The 27,303-nt window shown below is 40.8% G+C and overlaps 1 protein-coding gene across 4 annotated transcripts; it reads right to left on the bottom strand.

The window, feature by feature from the left end:
- Positions 1-4,810: 4,810 nt before the first annotated feature.
- Positions 4,811-19,932, bottom strand: LOC111836819 (uncharacterized). 4 transcript variants are annotated; one of them, XM_072704753.1, is made up of 10 exons: positions 19,801-19,932; positions 18,978-19,044; positions 18,628-18,701; positions 17,691-18,072; positions 15,160-17,510; positions 14,738-14,797; positions 12,696-12,810; positions 8,602-8,740; positions 8,064-8,252; positions 4,811-7,142 (listed from the first exon to the last, which is right to left on the bottom strand). In XM_072704753.1, the coding sequence occupies exons 2-4, from the start codon at positions 19,013-19,015 to the stop codon at positions 17,696-17,698; spliced, it is 489 nt and encodes a 162-aa protein (XP_072560854.1). In that variant the 5' UTR covers positions 19,016-19,044; positions 19,801-19,932; the 3' UTR covers positions 4,811-7,142; positions 8,064-8,252; positions 8,602-8,740; positions 12,696-12,810; positions 14,738-14,797; positions 15,160-17,510; positions 17,691-17,695. The 4 variants fall into 4 exon arrangements, with proteins under 4 accessions (XP_072560854.1, XP_072560855.1, XP_072560851.1 ...); XM_072704754.1 differs by lacking the exon at positions 19,801-19,932 and adding an exon at positions 19,577-19,774; XM_072704750.1 differs by lacking the exons at positions 17,691-18,072; positions 18,628-18,701; positions 18,978-19,044; positions 19,801-19,932 and having other exon boundaries at positions 15,160-15,403.
- Positions 19,933-27,303: the final 7,371 nt, after the last annotated feature.

Raw genomic sequence — 27,303 nt, 5'->3', positions numbered from 1 at the left:
TCACGCACACACTTCTGTGGGTCTTTCGTGATTAGAGTCTGGTTGGTTTAAGCCTAAAAGACTATGTACTACCTAGATAAATAACCTTTGCTTTGACTACCTGAGACTTTTTCACAGTACAGTACTATAAAATTAATTAACCAGAGCGCTTTAGCTCTTTGTGTCCAGCAGGGGGAAGCAGAGGCTAAGCCATGTACACAACAAGCCTGGGAGAGATGTATTCCAGCCCCATCAGTTCTGGGATTCAGTCTGTCGCGATTCACTGATAGAATCACTGTGTGACATGTGTGGTCAACATCAGCTTTACAGTAACTATCCTTTGCCTATAGCAATGGAAACATAGTGAACTCACCTTTTTCCTTGTTGAGAGAATAATAGTCACCTTAGTAACCTTTAACTTTTATATGGTAAATCCCAGCCATTTTAGCGAGAAGGGTCGATTCACACTGACTCTGGTTTGAGCTGATGCAATTTCCAAAAATGTGGATGGTCTGGGGGTCCCCAGGATGGGGTTGGGAAACTCTGAAGTGCTGATGGCTGATTTAGACTCTCTCACTCAACACCCTCTCCCCGTCCCCCACTACATGTTCCACAAAACCTCAGCAGCTCAGCTGAGTGTGTTTCAAAGTGGTCTGAGGGGCTCCTTCTCTTTGTCTAACAGGCCAGGCTGGTGGCCCCCTCCTCAGCTGCTCTTTAATTACTTTCAAATGCTCCTGGATCCTTTGATGAGGATGGGGGGCATCATGCTGGATGCACCTGCTGAGAGCCCAGAGCCTGCACGGGTGAGGGGGGAGGGGTGAGGCACGGCTGTCTGTGTCCTTAGTGCCGGTGCTCTTGCTACGGGTCACAGTCTGCAGTGTATAGGAACCATCACTGCAGTCAGAAGTTCATAGATGGTGTCCTTGGAACTACATACAAGCTTCAAAAATCCAACCTGTCCTGTATAAATGGATGCATTTAGCAAGACAATTTAATTTGCTCCTACTTCCGTTCAGCTGTGACTAGGCACCAAAGCCAAGCCAGCTAATGACGTCCGAAAGCATGGCGTGCTTCAGTTTGTGTGGTGTGTGGAACGCGGCTCCCAGTGAATCATCCCCACAGAGACCAACTGGTCCTGCAAACAATCTGCATCCGAAGGTTACGCTAATGAGTCATGCGGCGGCACTTCAAAGCGTGTTTGTTCCTCTCTGCCCCTCAAACAAACATGCTCACCGCATTCTGTGGCACCAACTCACGCACAGACACACACACCCTACCTTTAAGACAGCCAGTGGTTTTCATGATAGTCGGGCCCGTCTTTCGTTAATCAAGTGCTAAAAACCTCACAGTGAGTGAAGGTGAATATTCAGTATGGACTGGTGTTCTATTTACCCAGTTTCACCAGTAGCCTTTATGACCCATTTACTGCACTACACACCTCGCTGGAGTCACAGTAAGGTGGTTAAAAGCTCTTGGGCTATTTCAGTGGTCAGAGGCCTTTACTGTTTTGCTGTTTTCCATGATGGTGTAGTTGTCAACTGGGGGGGGGGGGGGGGGGTCAGGGATGACAACAATAACATTTTTAAAAATGCTGGTGGGTGATGGGCTTGCAGACGCATGCCAATTTAATTCGAAAAGGGGCACACTGTGTCATTTTCCTGTAATGTATATGATGGGTGGCAACTTTAGGTTTAAAATATAATGAACCAGGTTGGTTGAGGGCCCCTTTCTGCAGAGGCTTCTGCAGAAGCTTCAACCCAAGAAAGCCCTTGAGTTAAAGTACCCTGACACCTAGCTAGGAATAAGCCAAATGAAGTGTTTGTTGACATGTTTGAGAAAATGGATCATCCACGGCAACACATGTAAATGTAAATTTTTGACAGAAGAACCGAAGGTCTGTTTTAGCCTCCTCACTTGAATGGTGAAGTAACACCTCGTAACAGAGGAGAGACCTCCTCCCTAAGTGTCATCTGTAATTATGTGAGGGTTCCTCCTGGACTATGAAGGTCTGGGTGGGCCTGCTGGAAAGACGTATGCTCTATTTGTTTTTGCGACACCATGGCTGTTCTGTCTGGAGGGAGATTAGAAATCTCCAGTGGATTTATAAGGCTAAAAAGTATTTAACGGCAAAGAAACATCCCATGAGGTTGATGACTGTAGGATGATTGTCTTTGTGGGGGTGGGCAGGGTTGGGAGGTTGAAGTGTTGGCATCATGAATAGTTACAGACACGTTGGCTAAATGATTAGCATTTGTAAGCCATCCTTTCTCAATAGCTACTTATGACTGTGAGAAAGCTACTTAATGTGTTAGTTATTCCTCTTCTCTCTGGTCAGAGCACAGGGCCTTCACTGTAAGTCTCCTCTGTCTTGGGCTATCTGCTTCAACTCTCCCCAAGATAATCCAGTGGTCTTAACTTCTGACTATAGGGTTTCTTCTATAGTTATACATGTCAGGACTGGTCTTCTTCTTTTCCCTGGTGGATTCCAGTCCAAGGCATGGTGCAGAATGATTGTCTGCTCCACGTGAAGGGTGTGCTCAATCTACTTCTACAATCTCATCTGGATGGTGTAGGCAATGAGTTGCTGCCTGGTTCTCCGTCAGACCACCTGGCTGGAAATTCGTTCTGGTCTGCTGATGTGCAGGATCTGTCTAAGACAGGTGATGATGAAGACTTGCAGCTTGTTGTCGAGGCACTTGGTCCATCTCCAGGTCTCCACCCCATACAGCAGCACAGACTTAACATTTGTGTTAAACACCCATAAACGTGGTATGAAGACTGTGGTTCTTGTTCTGGTTTCAGGGCATCAAAGGCCTGACATGTCTTGGTGATCCAGGCATTCACATCTTCATCTGTTTCTCTTGGGAAGGTTCTCCACTGTAGTACCATTGAGCAGATCAATGAAATGTTCCTTCCCCCTATCAAGCAGGTCAAATGGCTTTGTAAAGATGTTTCCATCTTTCCCTCGGACAGGCCTGTTGGTGTTGACATTCTTGTCTGGTCTTCTTGCCAGACAGCTGACGTGTGATGGTGTACAGGGTCTTCAAGTCATTCTTCTAAGCTGCATCCTTGGCGTCTGTAGCTAAAACTCGCTTTTGTCTCTTCTTGCAGTCATTCTTGACTTCCTTGTCCTTCAAGTTGTACTCTTGCTATACCTGCTGCTGGGCTCTGGCTCTGGCATGTCCAAGGCAGTGTTTGATCGTCCTGAACTTCTCCGTCTTTCTGTTTGTTCATAAGACCAGGTCTTATATTCCCAGTTCCTGAATCCTCGCATCTCCTCAGCTCCAAGGAGCCATCTTCCACACATGCAAGGACTTGAAATCTGTTAGACAGGGCTATGCTGTAGTCCTGTGTCTGCAGTGTTGGTGTCTTTAGTTCGGAGATATCGAATGCAAAGCATAATAATCATTATAAGATAAGATAAAATGAGGAGAGAGGAGGGGAAATATTTTTATCCAGTATCACAGAAGGGATAAATACAGCAGAGAATAATTTAGGTAGAAACAAACACAACAAAGCATAAGCAAAGTGGACAATAAACGCATAAACAAGCAGGAAAATGACATTTAAAAAGAAATAAGATCACTGCATATGTGTATCTGTGAATATGGTTCGTTAAGAATAAAGGGACATTTTACTTTGTTATCAACGTTAGAAGGCTCCAATTAATTGTTAAACAACGGAATTGTTCAATGTAAAATGGGCAGTTTTCATTACATTAGAAATCCTATTTCAAGATGTAGTCAGCTGTCTCCCCCTGGTGGTTCTGCTTGTTAAACTACGTGCTGTGCGTTATAGAGAGAGTGCTTTTGCATTGAGGAACATATATTCTTGATGTTCTGGACCTTTTTGTCCAATGTGCCCCAGTCTCAGTCTCTGTAATAACAGGGATCAGATATCCAAGCACAGAGCCAGCAAGTTTAATGTTTTACGATAAGGACAAACAAGCATAAAACAGTCCTAGATTAGGGTCAAAACAAAAGCCAAGTCCATTTAATAAAAGTCAGGCAAACGTTTTGCTGGCTAATATTCAGGTGTGGTAGAGTGTGGCTGCAAGCACTGGTGACAGGTGTTACAGGACACTGCCATTTAAGGTACATTATTCTAAATAGGTGCTAATAAATAAGTGCTACTGTGGTTTCTGACAAAGGGGATCGAACTGGATTTCACTATTACCTCTGATGTCACTATTACCTCTGATGTCACTATTACCTCGACACCAGCCTAAGTAGAGACTGATTTGATTATGATGTCATAGCATTTCCATGTCCTTCATGCTCTACCAAGATTTTCAGGGAAAAATTCCAAATGTGAATCCAAAAAGTGAACCTTGAGGCTCACGTTGCAACCCAGTTCCTTAAACTTAACTAGTACTCTTTTTTTGCAATTTCTTTATAAGTATGATCTTTACTGTTAACGAAACTTTCTTTGAATGATTCAATTTCTTTGAAATGATACCCAAGCCTCTCATTCTTGGCTCTGCTCTCTCACTCAAAGAGAAAATATGGGAAGTGATCGACTTCTGACCCAGTGAAACACATAGAATTGTGTTTTGAGAAAAATGTTACGTGATGGAGAAAATGTTTCATTTTTTCAATCAGTGCCCAAAAATATGTAAAAATCACATTAAATAATCAAAACTATTTTTTCAATGTATACTAAAAGACACTTAAACATTCTCAAATAGATTAAATTATTAAACATGAACTCTGATTTTTGTATTGTGGAAGATAAAAATATGACTACTACTATTACTAATCAACCACCCCTTGTCCCTTACTGAAAATACTTGTTCTTAAAGTTCTTAAAAATATTTCAAGTTGAGACTTCGTAAGGTAAAGTTTCTTTAATAGGCAGGAAAGAAGCAAAAGTGACACCAAACAAACAAAAACAGCAGTTTATATACCTTTTTCAAGCTTCCCTAAAAAGCATATTGACATTAGGGATTGGCTGCTTCTCTAAAAAACAAAGCACCTATCAAAAAGCTCATCAACTGGGATTGGTTATTACTGCAAGGGGTAAGTCAAATGATTGGTTATTACTGCAAGGGGTAAGTCAAATGATTGGTTATTACTGCAAGGGGTAAGTCAAATGATTGGTTATTACTGCAAGGGGTAAGTCATATGATTGGTTATTACTGCAAGGGGTAAGTCAATTAGAATTTGTTGCTACCTCAAGAGGCAGACGTCTGCAAAAAAAACAACCATACCAGTTATGACCAGTTACTCCAGTTCACTCCATTCCATGATGATCACGTGATTTAACCCCCCCTAAAATGTACCTTTCTTATCACAGCACAATCTGAGCTGCTTGACCTCCCTCATCTTGCTCAAGGTTTGTCACAGAGCCCCTCCCCTATTAAGTCTATACCCCCAGGGTTCATACTCCTGCTGCTACTGTTATTTTAAGCTTATATGTCTCTTATGCACACAAAATCTTCTGCATTAGCACAATCTATCATACTGCAATACATGATCCATAGCATGACTACCTCCTTTAGCCAGTTATTTTTGCTTAGAAGATAAGCTCACACATCTTGCATGCCTAGCAAGCAGCACGTCACACAATGATCTTCATGCCTAAGGCCTAAGACATTGACAGCAATCCCATAATGCCTCTCTCCCATCCTCACCCAAAAGCTCGCCTTCCACAGTATGAATATGCATACATTGATATTTGAGTGATATTTTGGGTACATGTTAAGCATGCTGGAAGGCGTACACCATCGGCCCTGATGGCTTCCTTCCATTAAGAAAGAAACTGCATTTTATTTATGTATATAGTTAGTACACAGAAAAAATATGAAGTATATAAAGAAAAAAAATAATTGCCACTTGAAATTAAAACCCAGGAATATAATTATTAAAAAACAATCACTGACTCCCTAGGAGGTTTTTGTGGTGATCAAAATTAAAGAATGACTGACATTTTTGTAATTTACAAAGTCACTGCTTATCCAAATTGAAAGTTATTCCAACATGAGATATATTTGAATCATATTTCATCAGTGAAAACTATCGCACATCACAGTTCAAAGAAGGTCTCAGTTCTGATCGCTACTGTACACTGTATCACTGCTGGCGTCTTTCGGGTTATAAAATCTGGAGTCTTTTTTGTGGCAACATCGCGATCACGAACACATCGCAAACACACAAACATTGTTAAACTAATAAAAAACTGAAATGTTCTCAAACTGATTACAGTTTCAATGTGTTTTATATCAATATACATAAACTGAAATTTAAGTTTACATTCTGAGCATGCTGGAAGGGTCCACCATCGGAACTGATGTTTTTCTCCCATTAAGAAAGTATCTGCATTTTGTTATTAGATTTTATAACACATGTTTTTAATGCATGTAAGTTGGTTTACAGGAAAAAAATATAATAATAAATACAGTAAGGTAATTATTTTAAAACCATCAGCGACTTATTAAAAGATTGGGGAGTTACAGTGTATCACAGTTGTGCTATATTGTATTATGAATTATAAAATCTGGCCTCTGGGGTTACCGTAAAATTGAATCTATTCAGATGCCCTCTCAGTATATTTTTTCGTTTTGCACGCAGGTCCTCGAGATTATGCTCCAAGCTGGCATTCAGCTCCTGTGTCTCATCACTTATACTGGTCTGTCCATTCAGAAGGTTACTGATGGCCTCACATTCAGCACAATTGCCATAATTCCAGAACTGCTTATCTTGGTCTTTTTTGTGTAATGATGAAAATGTAACATTTGGAAATATTTTGAGGCACAATTCACATGGTGATAGTTCTTTGTATTCATGACTGTTATTCCCTCCCTTCTTTGGAGGGTGCAGACGATAAGCTGTAGAGTACACTGTATCTGGCAGCGTGATTGACGGATGACCCTTGGCAGCCAAACATACAGCATGGGCCACGTTATCATTCCATGTCTCAATGCAGGCCACAGAAATGAAAATCCTTGTTGCCTTCCTCCCACTGCAACTCATGGAAGCACCAAAGTACTTCTGCGTTTCCAGACTACTACTGCGAAAATAGGAGTAGCTCACGACAGTGGCCCCAAAACAAAAGTCATTTCCACAGGAACTACCCCCACTTTTGTGAACGATCATTTTATTATTGAGTTTCTCCAGCTCTGTCCGAATGTCAATTTCACTTCGTCCCGCCATTGTTTCGACAACCTTTGGAAGATATGAAAGGGTTTTATAAAACATACTTTTCTGTATGTGATACATTTCTCACTTACCTGTAGATTATTATTATTGTTATTGTTATTATCATATATTATACTAAATGTGGCCAGTGAGCACTCTTAATATGTAATTCAATAATATGTCATTCCTTTACATATATAGAGAATAAAAGCTAAAAAGCAGTTTGAGTTGGTATGAAATTAAAAGTTTTGTTTCATAAAAAAAAAATGTAATCACACCATTATTCCTTAAAGCAGATCATGCTGACTACACTGCCCAGCCAAAAAAAAGTCGCCATTTGAATTTTTCGTTGGACCGCCTTTAGCTTTGATTATGGTGCACATTTGTCATGGCATTGTTTCCACAAGCTTAAGCAACATCTCACCCTTTATTTTAATCCATATTTGCATTCATTTCTCACCGAGATCCTGTATTGACAAGTGAGTTGAACCTCCATAAAGCCTCCTTCAGCGCATCCCAGAGACCTTCAATGAGGTTAAGGTCACAACTCTGTGGTGACCAAGTCATGCGTGGAAATGATTCTACATGCTCCCTGAACCACTCTTTGACAATTCGAACCCAATGAATCTTGGCATTCTTGTCCTGGAATATGCCCATGCCAACAGGGAAGAAAAAATCCGTTCATGAAGGATGGAGGTGTAACCTGGCCATTCAGTAGATTCAGGTACTCAGCTGACTTCATTTTATTGCTGCATAATGTTGCTGAGCTGTAATAATGATCCAGTTATTCGCTCTTAAGTATTTGCTGATACAGTATAAATTCAAATGGCGACTTTTTTTTTGGCCGGGCAGTGTAAAAAAAACAGTTCAGTTTATTATGTTCTTAAGAACTGTGAACATGTCAAAGAGTGTTTAGGAGTATGTCAGAGATTATTCCGGATCTCTTACCACTTCCAACAGTATTGAGAAAGGAGATCTACGGGGCAGCAGGGATGTGTACGATTCGAACACATCTGGATACATTACAGCCAGTTCTGACTGAAGCGTTTCACCTAGAATTTCTTCTGGATTAATGCTTTGTCTGTTAAGTTCTGTATCTCTATAAATGTGGCAATGGAAGAAGATGCTGTGTAGAATCTGGCAGGAAAACAGAAGACGACCATTACGTATGGCAGACAACAGAACATTCTGATACTTTAAACTTTAGTCCATCTATATAATTCAATCCCCACTCACTTATTGGGAAAGAAATCGAATTATTTAATGAGAATCATTTGCTTAAGTTTAGATTCAGGGGTATAATTCAGTTAAAGTACAAAATCGGTATCATCATATTTAATAGAAGCATGTACAAATTAGATATATAACAGCTTAATCACTGAACAGCTTTAGCTTAAGATGAGGGTTCTGGTTTTAATAAATCATTTTAACAATCAAAGGGTTCTGTGGTAAATTGCTAAAATTACAGTATCAAGAGGTGACTCACCTCTTTAAAGAAGCGACGTCCCCTCTCAGTGTCCATCTTTGAGTGAATGAAATCCCAAGATGTTGTGACAAACACTTTGGCGCTATTCACCATGGTCTCTCTTATTGTTGCCTCATGCTCCTGTTTAATCTTCTCCTTACTGGAAAAAAATCATAGTACATAGTGGGAACTGTAGGCCAATGTCTGAAATAAGGTCTTGTGAATTCTAAAGTGATAGTCACAAGGCACATTTTTAAAACAAATAAGTCAAACTTTTGTTTTGCTATCAACCAGTCGTTTATTACAATTAATACTTATTGTTATACTCAAATAAAGTAAAAGAATATTTTGGATAACAAATGGCAGGTCTTTGTTAATTTACAATATTTCATGAAAAACAGCAAACACCTTTTCATAACTGATCTTTAATGGCAGTGACCCCATGTAACACCCCATGATGGAATATATGATGTTATTTTATACCACAGCTTTGTTTGATTTTCAGTTCTAAGGGGAGAACCGGAAAATCTAAATAAGGAGCCAACTTCAGCCTCGTACATAAGGGGGGTGTTCTCACTTATTGTGAGAAATTATTGTTGTGAGTTAATTCAACGTTAACTTGGGGAAAAAGGGGACAGCGGCAGTAAAACTGTATTTCACACTATCATAGTAAAACTTTGCAGTTTGGGGCAAGGTCACTATAATCAGGGTTTACGTAAAATGTGAAGGGATGTGAATTTTTCTAGCTTGCCAGCTATTAAGTTACTCAAATTATCTCTGTTAACGTTATATTGTTACATATTAAAAACGAAAAAAAAATTCTAAGTTCGTTACATTCGTGCTATTTTCACCACTTTTAAATGTTTTTTTTTTTGATGAACCTTACAACTAATGATAAGGAGGCGTAAAAGTTATGTTATAATTTAGTGTTACATGGAAACTATTTGCGTGGCGCAACCACTAATTTAATAGTAGTTTGTACACTTGAACATAGGGACAGTTTATGTACACCATACGTAGGCTACGATCAATCTTATGCTTGCTGGTACAACCCACTGCTGGACCAGAGGAGCGGGAAAGTTCAGATGAAAGCTGTCCATCTGAGTACTCTGTCAATGTGACTCTTTATACTCTGACCCGTGGTTAGTGATTAAGTACCAAAATGATTTTTCTGATGTGAGACATTTAGTAGAGATGGTACAGATGCTCACAATCAACTGAATAAATCAGGTTTTACCCACAACACAGCTAACTATCAGGGGAAACATAAGGCTAAACCAATAAACATTATTTTATATATCTGCTTAGAAGACCCAACCAACCTGGCAGCAGTAACGAGAGGAGACCACTTTAACTAAGTAGCATATCCCAGGTCTGACCCCAGGGCCTCCTCACAGATGGATATGCCCGAAGCACCTCTCCAGGGAGGCACCCAGGAGTCGTCCTAGACAGTTACCCAAGCTACCTCAACAGGCCCCTTTAGGTGCAGAGGAGCAGTGGCTCTACTTTGAGCCCTTCCTGAATACTCGAACTCCTCCCCCTACTGTATGTCTAAGACACCAGACACCCTGTGAAGGAAACTCAGTCCTGCCGCTTGTATCCGCGATCTTATTCCTTCGGTCCCTACCCAGTGCTCATGACTATAGGTGAGGGTAGGAACATAGATAGACCAGTAAATCGATAGCTTTGCCTTCCAGCTCAGCTCTCTCTTCACCACACCTGAATATATCATCATCTGCATTACTGTGATGCTGCACAGATCCACCTCCAGCTCCAGCTCCCTTCTTCCCCACTCCTGAACAAACAGTACAACACAATAACAAGAAATAGCAGGTTCATTGGGGGGTAGTTTGCGGGGTTGGGGGCGTTAGGAGGGTTGGGGTCTGATGGGGGAAGTAACAGTCTCTGAGGTTGGGGAGCTGACTGGTGGAGCACTGTCAGTCCTTGGAAGGGCAGTAGAGTGTTGAGGAACTGGACTGCCTGGAGGAAGAAGCTGTTGCATTGTCTGGCAGTGGTGGTTTGGATGCTCTGGAACCTTTTACCAGATGGCAGGGGGGTGAACAGCCGTGGGATGGGTGGGAGGAGTCTGCCACCGTGCTGTTTGCAAGGCAGATGACATTTCCTCTGCAGTCCGGTGATGGGTGGGAGAGGAGCTCCATGATTCTCTCTGCTGTCCTCACTACCCAGTACAGGGACTTGCGGTCACTGACGCTGCAGTTCCTGAACCAGACAGTCATGTAACCAGGAGAGGGTGCTTTTGATGGCACCTTGGTAGAATGTGGTGAGGATGGGAGGGTGGCTTTCTTCAGCATGTGTAGGAAGTGGAGACATTGCTGGGCTTTCGTGGTGTGCAGGGTCCAGGAGGCTACAGCAGGACCTCGACATGGTCCAACATGGTCCATCAAAGTCCAACAGGGTCCAGGAGAGGATGTCTGCTATGTGCATTCCCAGGAACTTCACACTGCTGTCTGTCTCAACAGTGGAGCCATTGATGTTCCACGGGAGAGCAAGCAGCTGGGTATATATAGGTTGTTGTCCCGATGCCAGTCCACCAGATGTTTGACCTCCGCTCAGTATGCAGACTCATCATTGCTGCTGAGGACCCCCATGAGGACCCCCACCACTGCTGTGTCTGCAAATTGTATCTGCAAACTTGCATCGGGGCAGAGTAAGCAGAGGTGGGCTTAGCAAACAGCCCTGGGGGGCTCCTGTGTTCAGTCTGAGGACCCCGGAGGTGCCGTTTCCTATGGAGACAGACTAAGGGTCTGTCAGTCAGGAAGTCCAGGGTCCAGTTATAGAGGAGGGTGTTCATGAGCAACAGGTTCACCTTCCCTACCAACCTCTGCGGGATGATTGTGTTGAATGTTGAACTGAAGCATTCAGGCATAGTTGTCCTTTTCCGTCCAGGTGTGAGAGGTTGAGGTGGAGGGCAGGGGAGAGGGCATCAAGGAAAGTAGAACCTTTTGGGCATGAACATCCACCTCTATAATTGATTCCTGGATTTCTTTACTGATAGACCTCAGTGTGTTTTCAGTTCATTAATGCGACAATAATGTCTTCAAGGACAAACTTGTAAGTCAAATGACGTGATGATGCGTTGTGAGGAGGTTGAGCACTTCATGATGTCCGTTATACATTTTAAATGTACTCCACAGAGGTTACCAAGGTTCTTTGCGTCCACAGCTATGAATTTAAAAATGTATGTCATGTAACTCCAGTGACCTAAACCATGGGGGTAAGGTGACCATGGCAACTATTTAAAATCAATGTTATGATGTCAGGATTGGTCCCTGTCTTGCCTTGGTCCAAGTGTCATTTCATCGCTTGGCCAGCAGATGTTGCTGGTCATCCCAGTTCCTGTCATTTCCCAGATTGGTAGTTCCTAGTGTTTCCTTGTTCTCCTGGTTGCTGTGTGGCTTAATGGGCTATGCAGGCAGCTCCCATCCTATCTCCCGGGTTCGAAGTTGGCCTCGCCATGTTTGTGTTTATTTCTCATTTTTGGTTCTTGTATTATTCCTGTTGTCTATTTCTGCTTGGTTCCTTGCTTGGTAAATTTGTTTTATTCCTGCTTGTAACCCAGTTTTGTAAGTCTTGTTATCCTAGTTTCTCCGAATGTTTGAAGCCTTAAGTACTTGTTATAACCCTCACCTGTGTCTTGTTCCCAACCCTAGTGTTTGGTTAATTCTTGGTCTGCACCTGTCCCTCATGTAGTCCTTGTTATCTGTGTATTTAAGTGCCTGTCCTCATTCTGTTCCTTGTTGTTCGTTGCGTTCAGTTGTGTTACCATTTGTGTTAGTTCCTGTCATTAGTGTTCTTCTTCTTGCTCAGTTGTTTTCCTAGTCGTAGTTTTAGCGTTAGTTTTCCTTGTAGTTAGTTTTAGTTCTTGTTTAGTCTGCTATGTTTTGACCCCTCATGGTCACTTCTGTTCTGTTTTGTTTAATAAACCCTGTTTGTTGAGAATCATGCCCCGCCGTAACATATGAAAGATAAATGGGATTATCTTGACAAAAATTACCCAGCCCTTACAGTGAATAACACCAGTGATATGAAGATATTATGTGCTGCCTGAGAAACAATTATCAATAAATTTATTACATGTAAAAGTATGAACTCACTCAGCTTGATGTGTTGCCGCCATGATGACTTGACCCAAGTAAGGAGTTTCTCAAATATTTGCCAAATGTAGAAATTTGGTTGCGTAATGAGCTGTTTCACAGGTATAGAGCAAATCTGAAACATGATAAAATTAGAAAAATCAAACAAATCTTGAAAGAAACATGTTATTTAATCAAGCACCACATGTGCAAAAGTACATGCAAAAGTGCAAGCTGAATCCTTGGGTTCCTTGGGTTCCTTTAAATCAGAGCTAGATAAGATTTTAACAACTCTGAGCTATTAGTTAAGTTCTCCCCAAGCAAGCTCGATGGGCCGAATGGCCTCCTCTCGTTTGTATAGTTCTTATGTTCTTATGTTCTTATGTTCTTACATGCTGACTCTTGGAGCTGTGGCTAATGTTTCAAACATGATTTTCAGCCCAGCAACCCCTATGACATGGTTTCCTACTCCAAATGGAGAATGACCCATATATTACTGCTCCATAAAATACAAATATAATAGATCTGGCCGAGGCATCAGGTAAATGGCTACTTTGATACAATCACAAAATATTTTACAAAAATGTTAAATATTTTCCCTTGAGGGATAATAAAGTTACCCTTGAACCACCTTGAACCTTGAACCCACTTGGATTCACATAAGACCAGACCCTGAGAAAGGGTCTGGGTGATCAGGGGAGTCCTGCGTTTAATTTATATGTCTATTGTTTGTCTGTGTGTGTATGTACGTCTTGTGGGGTCCAATGGCCAGTTATAGGCAGCATAAGTGAGGAGGGTAACCTGAAGGGGGTGTGGCTTTGGCACGAGTGCTTTGGGGTGCCCTACATACAAAGACTGTAGTAGTTATTTGATGAGCAGTTATTCATTTTGTGTCCCTGGGTTGCCCACCACACACTGTAATTGCCTGCTGATGTATTCTTTTAATGACACAACATTGTAATTACTGGCAGATTGAGGCAGACAAGGAAGCTCTATGAAAATGGAAAACATGCCTCTATATTATAATCTTTAAAAGAATGAGCACAAACATGGATCAAGTACCAAACCAAAAATGGTAGTGAAACACAGGGAGGTCAGACGCTGAACTGCCAGGTACTGTTGTAGTGCTCGAGAACAGTCTTGCTCCACATTTCATAGAGTGTTGTGTAGTTTGTTTCTTATCTTGACTTGATCTAGCCCTGCCTTGGTCTTGATCTTGTGTCGGTCTCGTCCTGCCTTGGTCTTGTCTTGGTCTCAATACACTCTGGTCGTGATAATGACTTGGTCTCAGTTTAGGTGGCTACATCACTACTGTCAGCCGTGTCCAGGGACGGATTATGGGTTGTGTGGGCCCCTGGGCAAAACGTTCGCGAGGGCCCCCCCCCCCCCCCCCCACCACCACCACCACCAACCACCAGCACCACCACCACCACCAACCACCAGCACCACCACCACAACCACCACAATTCAAGGGCCCTTGGCAGCCAAACACCCTCCCTCCATGTTTCCATCAGAGGCCCTATAGGGTCAGGGGCCCTTGTAGGCAGAGGATCAAAGAATGTAGGCCCTCTAAAATAGACAAACGAAAATACATTGTTGATAAGCGTTGCAAATTGTTTTGGGCTAGGGGCCCCACGGGCCCCCTGCACCCCAAGGGCCCCTAGGCAGCGGCCCCGCTGGCCCGGTCCGTAATCCGTCTCTGGCCGTGTCAGGCACACAGTGGGTAATTTAGGAACTTACAGAGATTGGGCAGGGTTCACACAAGACAAAGGCAAACCCAGTACAACAACAGGGAAATGCAACAAGCGTATTTATAATAATACAACAAGGGGCTATTTACAGTTGCTCACGAGCATGTCAAGATAAGCGAATCCCCCGGCACAACATGTTGATAATATTCTTTCTATGTGACTGTTGAATGCTGGGTGGGACTGAGATTTCAGTAGGTTACTCTGCATCTTGTGCCAGTCACTTTCCAAAACTTTCGTACAATGCCATGAAGAGTATAATTTTCTTCAACTGCCAAAGCCAACATTAAATAATATGAATATGTTTTTTTTTACCTTAAAAGGTTTTCTGTTTGCAGTGTTCCGTGATCCTCCCAAGTCGAACTGAAAGTGGAACTAAGCGGAAATTATAGGGCGTGGTGAAACTTCCGTCTATCCACAGAGTGTATATACGTTTTTTTAAAAAAGGTTTTATTTAGAGGACCTATATTTTACTCCTTTTGCAACGAATAATAATTTCATTGGAGACTAGATGCTTGAGCTGGCACTTCCAGTCTTAAGAACTATGGTCCCTCTCGGGAGATCTTAAGAATAACTTTTATCGATATATTTAATACAAATACTGGGGTGACTTTCTGACTAACACACTGTAACAGAAATCATATATAAGTTTTACAATAACGTGAAGATCATTTAAACATAATTTTCCTTAACTGTCGTACTTTTTTACACAGTACTTTATAATTTTTTATAATTACCTTACAGGATTTCCTGATGGTCGCGTTCCGCGTTCCTCAGACGTTTACGCCCAGTGTGAAAAACTAAATTCCGTGGTACTATAGAAAGATGAGTCAAAGGCCATTGCGCAGAATCGGTGCCGCGACAAACACATTCCTTTACGGAAACTGCGGAATAGATACTGCAAACAAGAAGCCAAGCGAATCAGATGCCCTGAATAAGTAGCTAACATGAGTGAACATGAGTGAGTGAACATGCCGTCACTAAACAACAAAAGAAACATACATATACAACAATAGTCTGATGTCTGCAATTTTTATTAGTGCCAACGCCCGCCCCTCCCCCACCACCACATTGCCCTCAAGCCAAACCTCTTAATCCTACAGGAAACAATGTGCTTTGTCATGTCAGGCACGTGAAATAAAATTGCGTTTCTACGGAGCAGTATGCATTGTGAATTATTAGTAAACATGCATGTACACACACTGTGCAAATAAAAGAAAGTGAAGTTCAAATAAGCATTTATCAACATTTATGGCTGGTGGGTGGGAGTTGAGAAGTCTGACTGATTGAGGAATAAAACTGTTGCAGAACCTGGCGGTGGTGGACGGAATTCTCCGGAACCTTGTTCCAGATTGGAGGTGGGGTGAACTGGCATTTTGACAGATGCGAGGGGTCACATTGGTTGGAGTGGGCTTTGTTGCTGCAGTGTTTGTATGTGTGCCTGCAGGTGAGGAGGAAAGGGTCCTGTGATTGTCTCTGCTATCTCCACTATTGACTGGATGGACTTATGGCCAGACTTTGTGGTTCCTGTACCAGATGGTGATGTCAGGATGGTCTCTATGGTTTGTCTGTACAAAGCTATGAGACCTAGAAGGGGAAGGCATGGTCTTCTCGGTGGGCAAAGGCAGTGTAGCTGCTGCTGTGCCTTCCTGGAATGGCAGGTGTTAGTCCAGGACTCTGCCTCAGAACTCCCCTGAAGCCAATTTAATAGCACGTTTGTCCCATATAGGAATTGTTTTTGAATGATTCCTCTGTATACAGCAGTGCTTTATTAAAAATTAGTGGGTGATAAATATGATACGAGATATTCATCACACATGATGCAGCGTGTTTCTTTTTGAGAAACATTTCCCATCGCAGTCTTATGTCACTGGGAAGCAATGGAGGTGGTCCATGGATCTCATATTTGAGTGTAGTCGCTTGCCTGTTAAATGACACAGGGCTCTGCAGACATTTCAACTGCTTGTCACTGTCGGAATTCCGGCATGCTTACAGTGGAGAATTTCCACAACTCAATAAGATCACAATAAAAACAGTGCTGCCGTTCCACTACACTTATTTCTGCAAAGCAGGATTCTCCCACATTACGGCGACCAAGTATCTGAATAGAATGGCAGCTGAAACACTCTGCAAGTGTCAGTCATCAGTCCCTCTTCAGTTTGACCAATTAGCTGCAGGGAAGCAGACACACCCATCAAATTTTGCAAACTTTTATATACTGTTATATATGTATTAAAACATATCTTAAAATAGAGATTCAATCGTAACTTGCAGTTTATTGATTGTAAATTTAATAAATGGCACCTGAATCCAGGTAATTGATTAAATTCTTCCAAGTTATCACTTAAGTTTTAGACTTTACTGTAAAGTAGTAGAGGTATGAATTTACAAGCAAGAAGTTTAGGGCAATAGTATAAAGTTGCCTAAATAAAAACAAAAGCAAATGAAATATAACACACATTACAGTATATATATATATGTTATACATTAACAAAAATGCTTGGAATTCTAATGGAAAAGCACACAAAAATGAACAGTCCTGTATTTCTTTTTGCAAGAATTCCATCTCAAAGTTTCTATTTAATGCTGAATTTTTTACCATCAAGCATTTCCTCATTAATCAGGTGCACTGACATAAATGATTTACAGAATGCATGGTTACACATGAAAATTAAGCAAAAGGCAACTCATTTCTACAAAAAAGGTAGATATACAGAGGAAAAATTATCTAAAAAGGATGCTTTACGTTTCAATTTTTTTTTTAAACAAAACAGTCCATGCCACGCAGTTAGATTTGTGGATGGGTGTTAAATAGCTAGCAAGTTCTACAACACAACACTAATCCTACTGAAATAACATTTTGAATGAGAGGGAAACTAATGCTCACTTCATATTTACATTTCATTCAAATATACAAGTTTACACTCTAGAGCAATACTGTGCTGTGAAAGAGAAGTTGTGTAGCTCCTATTTACTCAACATTAAGAAACGGCAAAGGAACTCCAACTATTTTTTTTACATCCTTGTTCTTGTTCTGCAAGTCCTCTGTAATTTTGTCCGTCTTTGACAGGCCCAAATATTCTTCACACTGCAAGACATTAACAGTTGATCAATCACAACCATTCTCCGATTTTACGTTTTTTCATAACATACCCTTTCATTAATGTCTTTAGTGTTCTGCTTTTAAAAAACTACTGCTGTCTCATAAGATTATTAATGAAACAGATTGTTTTCAAAAACAAAATTCCATATGATCATTACACATTACCTCTGTTACAGGCACTGTCCATATTCATAGCTCTTAATGGGAGGAGACCTCGCACCCTCCTCGAAGAAGTCTTTCAAACTTTCAGCTATAAGATGCAGGACCTCGTTCTCATAGAAGTAGACTTTGCCCAGGCTGTCTACCAGCACGATGAGCTGCAGCCCCTCTGCCAAGGAAGGGAAGTTATCGATGGCACCAATGACGACCATCTCCGTTGACTCATTAAGGTACAGGTGACTCCAGCTCTCCAGCATCTCATCTCTTCCCCAGTAGACGGTTCCATCCAGGTCTGTGATTCTGACTGCATAGCCTTTTGGTTTCTTTAGATTGATTTCAAACCCGTTGTATTTCTTCACCAGCTTAGGAAGCTCCTTTGAATCTCTGACTGTAAACAGAAGCCTTGTCAGTGAAGGGAGAAGTAAGGCCTCGAAACCCACATTAGCTGAGAAGTAAGATGAGCTGTCAATCATTAGTTTAGTCTAGTTTAAATATTTAGATATTAGGCTACAACGAGTATTTCTCCACTAGCTCTGTGTAATCCCCATCTGTGAAAGGAGAAATCAGGCTTCAAAACCCACAATGGGTTAGACTTAAATGAGCTGTCAATCACTGTTTACTTTAACCTAATACAGATTAAAACGAGTGAAGTAACCACATATGGTAAGTCCCATCCATGGTTGGCTTTGAAGCCTTTCTACTTTCACATGTCCATATTTGAAAATTAGTTGGCATGAAAACAGAGTTATTTTGTGGATAGAGGGGTGCATCATAGGATCAAGATTTTGTTTCAACCAACCAGCTGAGCTTAAAGACACACAGTCACAGAGTACTCAACTGGTTGGTTGAAACAATATCCCAGTCTGGACTCTCTGGACCTGAATTACCCAACTCTGCATGTACACAAAACACAGCAAAAATTCTCATCTTACTCTTTACTTACCCATTGCGCAGAATTCTTCCACACATTTACGATCACCATATTCACTACTCTTCCCATAATCCCGTATGTTGTGTCTAAAACAAAAATATGATGATAGATGCTTGTAGTCAAAACAGACATTTTTAGAAATGCTCTATACTAAAAAAAAATCACTGTATGTCATTGTAACATTTTTTTACAGTCCTAAAAACATTTTTAAGGACAGCAGGTCAGCCCAAAACAGCACCAAGTTGCTTTTAAGCAAGAGCCAGAAACAAAATGGATCCCCTTCATAATATTTAGAAACAACTTAGGACAACACTGTTAATATTAATAAAACAAAATATTAATAAAGAAGCCTTTTAACTCACCTCTTGCTGACAGGGCTACTTTTGATAGCGACGGCCATCTCATCCAGCAGTTTCAAAACTCTTCAGACTGCAAGAAGTAAACAGATGATCGTCACAACCACTCTCTTGATTTAAATGAATAGAGCACATTTACATTTTAGTACAACACCTTTTACCCTGACAGTCAGCATTGCTGAGACAGTAACCCCGGATGCCATCTAATACAGCAGAAGTGCGTTCGCTGTTTGAACGTAATATTGTAAACGTCAGTTACCAAAGACACATACATTATTATTCAAATAACCGAACAGCCTAAATTCATCATAGGCCATAGATGAATTTCACTTCTGACGGGGAAAACCTGCGCTCTTCCCGAGACCGGAAGCACAAAGCATATTTTCGATTGAAAACCCTAAACCTATTAAATCGATACTAACTCAAGAATGACGCAGCTATAAGCCTGCGAGAATTGACTGTTTAATTTGTATAGAATTATAGAAACCGTACAAAAAACATAACAAGGAAAACGCCCTAGTCCGATATCGTACCGTATGGACCCCACCGTCATTACTTTTTAACAGTCCATTATTTACAATACTGTTTATATCTTGAAAATATACCTTTAAACAAGCAATTTAAACATCAAAAAGATAAAAACAAGTTTTTTCCCCATTTCCTCATACTATATTTCAAGTACGTCAGTCAAAATGGCCGAAAAATCGAAACTTCAACTCTATCTTCTAGTCTTCAAAGCCACTGTCAACCTTCCGTTCGAATTTACTTCTAACTTAGATAAATAAAATACACGAAAAGAGATACACACGATACACGCGAGTCTTCTTACCTGCTAGGGTGCGAGGACGCGCCTTCAGTAACGATCACGTCTCCAACAGCCTGCTGTCACTGCCCGATCTGCAACACGCATGCGCGCAGTCTTGCTGCCTTCGCCGCGATCATGAAACATCACATATGGAGCTCCGCGTGGCTCAAACTTTGCGTATCAAGTCCATGTCGCGTTTTAAATTGCGTTTGACACTTCGTCTTGATTTTTCACAACGTTTGCTAATTATTACATTGAAATTTATTTTTATTGAACAAATGAACGAAGTACATACAAACATTGTACATACAAAGAGGGACGGCCAGGATAAATATCACAGATAAGACTGTAATAGCGTAATCAATAAATATGTCATACGTTTTTACATCTTTCTTGTTCTTAACTTCGAGTGTGGTGACAAGTATAATCGAAAGTTGCACCAAAAAAAATATTTCTGTCCAGTGCATCTGAAAAGTACAATAAAATGTTAAAATCGTTCAACACTGCATTACAAAAAATCTTGTCATAAAATTTTCCAACATCAGTCCAAAACCTTTTCGTATAAATATAATCGAAAATTAGATGGAATACTTGTTTCCCTCTCTACACCACAAAATTCACAAGAATACTCAATATCCAAGTTATATGTTCTAAAAACATCTTTACCAGGGTGTATACGGTGAACATTTTTAAACAAGACTTCTTAAACTTTATTACTAACACAATTTCTGTTACATATTGACCATACTTTGATCCAGTTCATATGACCAAAAAGTCCAAAATAATCTTCTGTGTGGAAAAGTGCACTTCGTAATAATATTCCTAACATATGTATTAGAACATATCCTTTTCCGAACACCTATACTTATGAATACACCCCCCACCCACCCCCATGGATGTACAAGATCGCAGTCAGTACACATACATTGCATTGCAGCCTTAACAGCTGTATAAAAAAAATCTTGCGGTATAGCATCCAACACAACTGCGCATTCCTTGGGAGGAACTGAAAATCTAAACCTGATCAAAAATTCGTCATGAAGTAGTAGATGCCCATCGTCTGACCAGAAGAATATTGTTATCAAACCATCTTTCCAAAAAGAGAGATTTGTTTTTATATAGAATTACTATTCCATATAAAACACAAGTTAGGAAAAGAGTTAGATAAAAGTGTTTGAAAGCTAATGTCCAAGCCAACTATAAGCCTGTTTATGAAAGTTAGCCAGTTTAACTGGGAATTTTTCAAGTTTGTAGTCTCTGTCCCTCCCATTAAAATAAATAAATATTTTGGGAATGGACGCCACAGATCACTTTCTTATATGAATTTAATAAGCCAATTTATTTTAAAGGTCCTATTTAATAAGTTTCATAAGTTAACAGTTCTACGCCATCATACCTCCTGGTATTACACAAAACATCTTTTTTCATATAGTTGGGCTTATTCTGCCATATAAAATTGAAAATCATCTTATCCTACTCCTGCACCTATCCAAAGCTAGGGACAAATAAACTGACTTTGATTTCCCTTCGGCTTTGGACAAGAGAACCTTACCATTACGGTTTGGACAGATCTCTCAGCAGCCACATGTTAAATCTCTTTTTAACTCTATTAATAATAGGGTTAAAATTCAAGGAGGTACATTGTTTTTCACCCTTATGTATAATAGCACATATATAAGTAATGGAAGTTTTAACAGAGATGCCATATAATTCTACTACATTACAGTCCTTAAGTGGTAATAATACAGTTTTGGCCACTTTCATTTTTAATCCAGACACCATGGAAAATGTCTCCATACAACCAATCACTTAATAACCTCATTACCATTCTTCAAAAAAAGTGTAGTGTCATCTGGCAACTGAGACAAATATATCTTGAAAATATCATTTTTTAATGTGTATTGATATAATATGACCCCCCCGCCTGTTCTGGACTTCTGCTTCCACGGTGACCCGTCGGGCCTCAGGTGCAATAAGGCCGTTGTTGGACTACAACCCTGGGGGGGAGGGGGGGTTTCTCACTGTGATGCCTGACAATGCCCATGTGACCAGGAGTTGCTGAGAACTTCGCTTGGGGCTCTATATTCACGAGCTAATGCAAAGAGTAAAGAGCAAAGCTGTAAAACAATATGTCACGTCGATTGTGTTTCCGTGCATCCCGAAGCCGTGTTTGCATTTCGAGGAGGCATGAATTCCACTAAATAAAATCACTCATAAACCTGTTTGTGAGAAATTCATTTATTTTGAACTCCTTTTTGCTTTATAAATATTGCAGTGTTTAATCACAAAAAAAATCTGACTTTTCTCCCAAAATCATGCAGCTGTAATACTAAATATGAAATACTACCTACTACAAGACATCCAACAACATGTAATGACATTCACCATGGGGTGGTAAAGTGATATGTGGCCGAGCCAAGTACCAATATGACGTGGAGCAGCGGGTAGGATACAGAGAATGTCACAGCAGTATCACAGAATCAGCAACTTGCTGTGGAGGCAGTGAATGTAAAACATTTCATGCCAAACTTCATACAAACAAGTAAAGACCAGAAACAAAGCAGCCAACCAAGATGGTTTCCTTTAAATCAGATCTAGATAAGATTTTATCAACTCTGAGCTATTAGTTAAGTTCTTCCCAAACGAGCTTGATGGGCCGAATGGCCTCCTCTCGTTTGTAAATTTCTTATGTTCTTATGGTTCTCACACTGCCCTCTGCTGGACATAACAAATTGACATAAACTACACATACAAGTATGAGCAGCAACACTACTTGTGTAGCAACAGCACGCCTAATGGCACGCCTCGTAACGTGGAGCATAAACTGCCCCTAAGATGCAGGACCTCGTTCTCATAGAAGTAGACTTTGCCCAGGCTGTCTACCAGCACGATGAGCTGCAGCCCTTCTGCCAAGGACGGGAAGTTATCGATGGCACCAATGACGACCATCTCCGTTGACTCATTAAGGTACAGGTGACTCCAGCTCTCCAGCATCTCATCTCTTCCCCAGTAGACGGTTCCATCCAGGTCTGTGATTCTGACTGCATAGCCTTTTGGTTCCTTTAGATTGATTTCAAACCCGTTGTATTTCTTCACCAGCTTAGGAAGCTCCTTTGAGTCTCTGTCTGTAAACAGAAGCCTCGTCAGTGAAGGGAGAAGTAAGGCCTCGAAACCCAAATTAGCTGAGAAGTAAGATGAGCTGTCAATCATTAGTTTAGTCTAGTTTAAGTAATTAAATATTAGGTTAAAACGAGTGGAGCGACAGCACATGCCAAGTCCCACCCAATTTCACATCTGACCCTATGCAAGGAGAAAAATTAGCTGACATGTTTACAAACAACAGATTAGCGACAGTTTCCATTTTACTTTTTTCTTACTCTAAGAAACACACTTGCAAAGACTTGCACCAGCGTAGCTGCAGCAAAATGATGATTGAACAGCAAAATAATTCATGCAACACAGTGCAGACATGCGCTGGGTATTGAAAGGCAGCTCAAATACTTTACAAAACAAGGCACTGTGTACAGGATTCGTCAGTAAACCTGCACATGAAGGGTTCTCTCCTGCAAGTGTGAAGAGCCGGCACTGTGTTGCATGAATTACTTTGCTGTTCAATCATCATTTTGCTGCAGCTACGCTGGTGCAGGACTTTGCCAGTGGATTCCTTAGACTTACTCTGCTTGCAGAACTCTTCCATCCATTTTGATCATCATGCTGTCATTCTTGTGTGTTTTGCCTGAAATTAAAATATGAAAATGATTATACGCTTGTAGTCAGCACACCTATATAACATCTCATAAGTTATTAGATATATAAATACGAAGTTAAAAAAAAGAATGCAGCACTATTATCGCCATCAGGGACCAAACAATTTATGGGCATATTATGTAAGACTGTGCACCCAGTGATAGTGTGGCAGCAAGTCTAGCATACAGCCCAGCCTTGTGCCCGGTGCTATCTGACATTCCCCTCCCACCCTGATCAGGATAAGCAGCAGGAAGAGGGACAAATGTACAAAATTCATGCATGATTTCACGTCACCACCTTGCCGAGACCATTCAGAACCATCAGGATTTCAAGCAACAGCAGGAAGTAAGAAGTATCCCCATTATAAACCGCTTAGGATGACCACAGTATTACTGGTAAAACTATGTTTTAACTCACCTTTTATTGGGATTGAAGTAAGATGAATTTCCATTTATTGTCGGGCAAGCAGTTCTCATTTCAAATGGCATGTACAGGGTATTAAAGCTAAAAAATACAATTGTCTATAATATATATATATACACACACCATGTATAATACACTATATGGACAAAAGTACTGGGACACCTGGCTATTACACCCAGAGGAACTTCTATGACATCACATTCTAAATCCATAGGCATCAGTATGGAGCTGGTCCCCCCTTTGCAGCTATAACAGCTGCCACTCTTCTGGGGAGGCTTTCCACAAGATTTTGGAGTGTGTCTGTGGGGATTTTTGTCCATTCATCCAGAAGAGCATTTGTGGGGTCAGGCACTGATGTTGAATGTGAAGACCTGGCTCACAATCTCCATTCTAGTTCATCCCAAAGGTGTTCGATAGGGTTGAGGTCTGGTCTGCACACAGCCCTGTCAAATTCTTCCACACCAAACTCACCCAACCATGTCTTTATGGACTTTGCTTTGTGTACTGGGATACAGTCATGCTGGAACAGAAAAGGGCCTTCCCCAGACCATTCTCACAAGGTTGGAAGCATAGAATTGTCCAAAATGTCTTGGTATGCTGAAGCATTAAGAGTTCCCTTCCCTAGAACTAAGGGGTCTAGCACAACCCCTGAAAAACAACCCCATACCATTATCCCTCCTCCACCAAACTTTACAGTTGGCATAATGCAGTCAGGCAGGTAAGGTTCTCCTGGCATCAGGCAAACCCAGATTTGTCAGCCTTTCAGCACAGAGAAGCGTGATTTGTCACTCCACGGAACATTTTCACTGCTCCAGAGTCCAGTGACGGCAACCTCTACACCGTTCCATCTGATGCTTTAAGGACTGTCACTAGCGATTATATCAATGATCTAATGACTAATCTGATGATTAATCGAGTAATTGTGTATATCTGTGTGTGTATATAATACAACACAATATTAACATTACAACTGGTGCAAGGCAGGAACCAAGGAACCATTGCAGGGTGCACACTCACTCACACATATGGTCAATGTAGGCACTCACTTACACTGCATGTTTCTGTACAGTGGAAAGACAGCGGAGTATCTACGGATAAGCCACACACACCTATGTGGTACATGCAGACTCCACACACACAATGGGGTGGTGTGCAGTGACAGTGCAACAAGGACATCATCCATACGTTCTATAAAATTCATATAGGGTATATGCATTTCCAATTAATGTGCACCTCTGCCTTGCTGTTATTTAAAAATGCACACAAGGGGGTGGAGCACTGTGTGTAAGGAGAGTATTGGGGGCTACGGGGGGGGGGAGGGAGATCAGTATGGATGTAACTTATTATATTGATTTTGAGAGGGCGCTGATCAGAAGTGTAAAGTTCAGGTCCAGAAGTTATAAATCCAGACCAAGATTTTGTTTCAACCAACCATTTGAGCACTCTGTTTATTCTCAACTGGTTGGTTGAAACAAATTCTTGGTCTGGATTTGTAACTTCTGAACCTGAACTTTCCACCTCTGGCACTGATGAATAAAATAAAAAAAATAATAATAAAATACACACACCAGCATACAAAACTGCAAACCGTATTTCTGCCACGACCGAATGCGTCACCATTATTCTGTATTGTAAAACAAAAGTGAACGGATAAAAGATAAGCACCCATAAAGCTTACACAAGTTTCTTCTGCTTTCTTCCTTTCATCTGCTCAGTTAACATAAAAAAAAATCCCAAGCAGGCACATAATGCTTGATTATTTAATTGCTTAAAATACAGCAAAGCATAATAACCTGTAGATTCTGGTCTGATGAGGTTACTGTGGCCTGTTGGAACTTTTTTAAGATCTTGCCATTAGATCCCTTATATAAAGGGAGATCATATTTAACTAGCTCACATTTCGATAGTGTCACGCTGTTTATGCAGAGCATTCAGAGCGGATAAATCCAATTTGATAGTTTGCTTGAACTATATGCTATATAGCACGATACATGCAATTCTGACATAGGGTATAACAGTTTCGGCCGTGGTTTGGGTGTATTGAGACCATGGTTCTGATCTGATGGTTAGCGTGAGTGATATACAGCAACAGTAATGTCTGTAATAGTGTAATTAGTACCAGTAGTAAATATACCAATACTGAACAGCTTTCAAGAATGCAGTACCTTTTCAGTACCAGCATCTCGTGCAACAATGGTACAAATCACCTTTTTGTTTTGTGATAATTTGAAGTACACCCATAATTATGTAGTGATATCGAAAGAACGCATTGGTTATAATGAAATGTTTTGGAAACCAAAAAGGTAACTTCATTAGAATAATCCAAAAAAAAAATGTGCATTGATTTAAAATATTAACGTTGACGCTGAAACCCGACTACAATGCCTAATCGTAGCAGCCCCGGATGCTAGGCATGGTGTTTGGTGATGTGAGGTTTGCATGCTGCTACTTGGCCATGGAAGCCCATTCCATGAAGCTCCCGGCGCACAGTTTTGGTGCTGAGATTAATGCCAGAGGAGGTTTGGAACTCTGCAGTTATCGAGTCAACAGAGCGTTGGCGACTTTTACTCACTATGCGGCTCAGCACTCGGCGACCCCGAGCTGTTACTTTACGTGGTCTGCCACTTCGTGGCTGAGTTTCTGTTGTTCCTAATCGTTTCCACTTTGCAATAATATAACTTACAGTTGACCGTGGAATATCTAGCAGGGAAGAAATTTCACGAACTGACTTCTTGCAAAGGTGGCATCCTATAACAGTACCTCGCTTGAATTCACTGAGCTCTTTAGAACGACCCATTCTTTCCACAAATGATTGTAAACCTTGTAAAGGGCTAGATGCTTGATTTTCTACACCTGTGGCAATGAGTCTGAATGAAAACAACTGAATTCAGTGATTAAGAGGTGTGTCCCAATACTTTTGTCCATATAGTGCATGTACAACTGTATAACTTGTATTTGATGTAGGTGACTCAAAGTGGCTTGGTTTGAAGGCTTTGCTTTTATGATTCTGAAGCAAAAAAAAAAAAAATGAATTTAAAATGCATACATTTCTAATGGTACAGAGAGTTATACACTATGTAGATTCCCTTGTGCAGGTTTGCTGTCAAATCCAGTTAACCAAGTTCAGCTTCATATAGTTGGTGTAACACTGAAAAACGTGGCAAATCTGCTAGCTTGATGTCCTATGGAAAAAAAGCATAAAGATATCATTAGTGTCCAGGTATGTGCCTATTAAATAAATCAAAGATATAACAGTAATCAAACATTTACAGATTCCTAACCACTTGGCTAAATGCCATCCATAAAATAAGAGGTGGTAAACATGACAGACATTTAGAAATCACAGCTGTCACAAAC

The sequence above is a fragment of the Paramormyrops kingsleyae genome, chromosome 22 (genome assembly GCF_048594095.1).
Source record: "Paramormyrops kingsleyae isolate MSU_618 chromosome 22, PKINGS_0.4, whole genome shotgun sequence".
NCBI classification, from domain to species: Eukaryota; Metazoa; Chordata; class Actinopteri; order Osteoglossiformes; family Mormyridae; genus Paramormyrops; species Paramormyrops kingsleyae.
The sequence above is the reverse complement of the archived record's forward strand: the minus strand, read 5'-3'. Positions and strand labels throughout refer to the sequence as shown.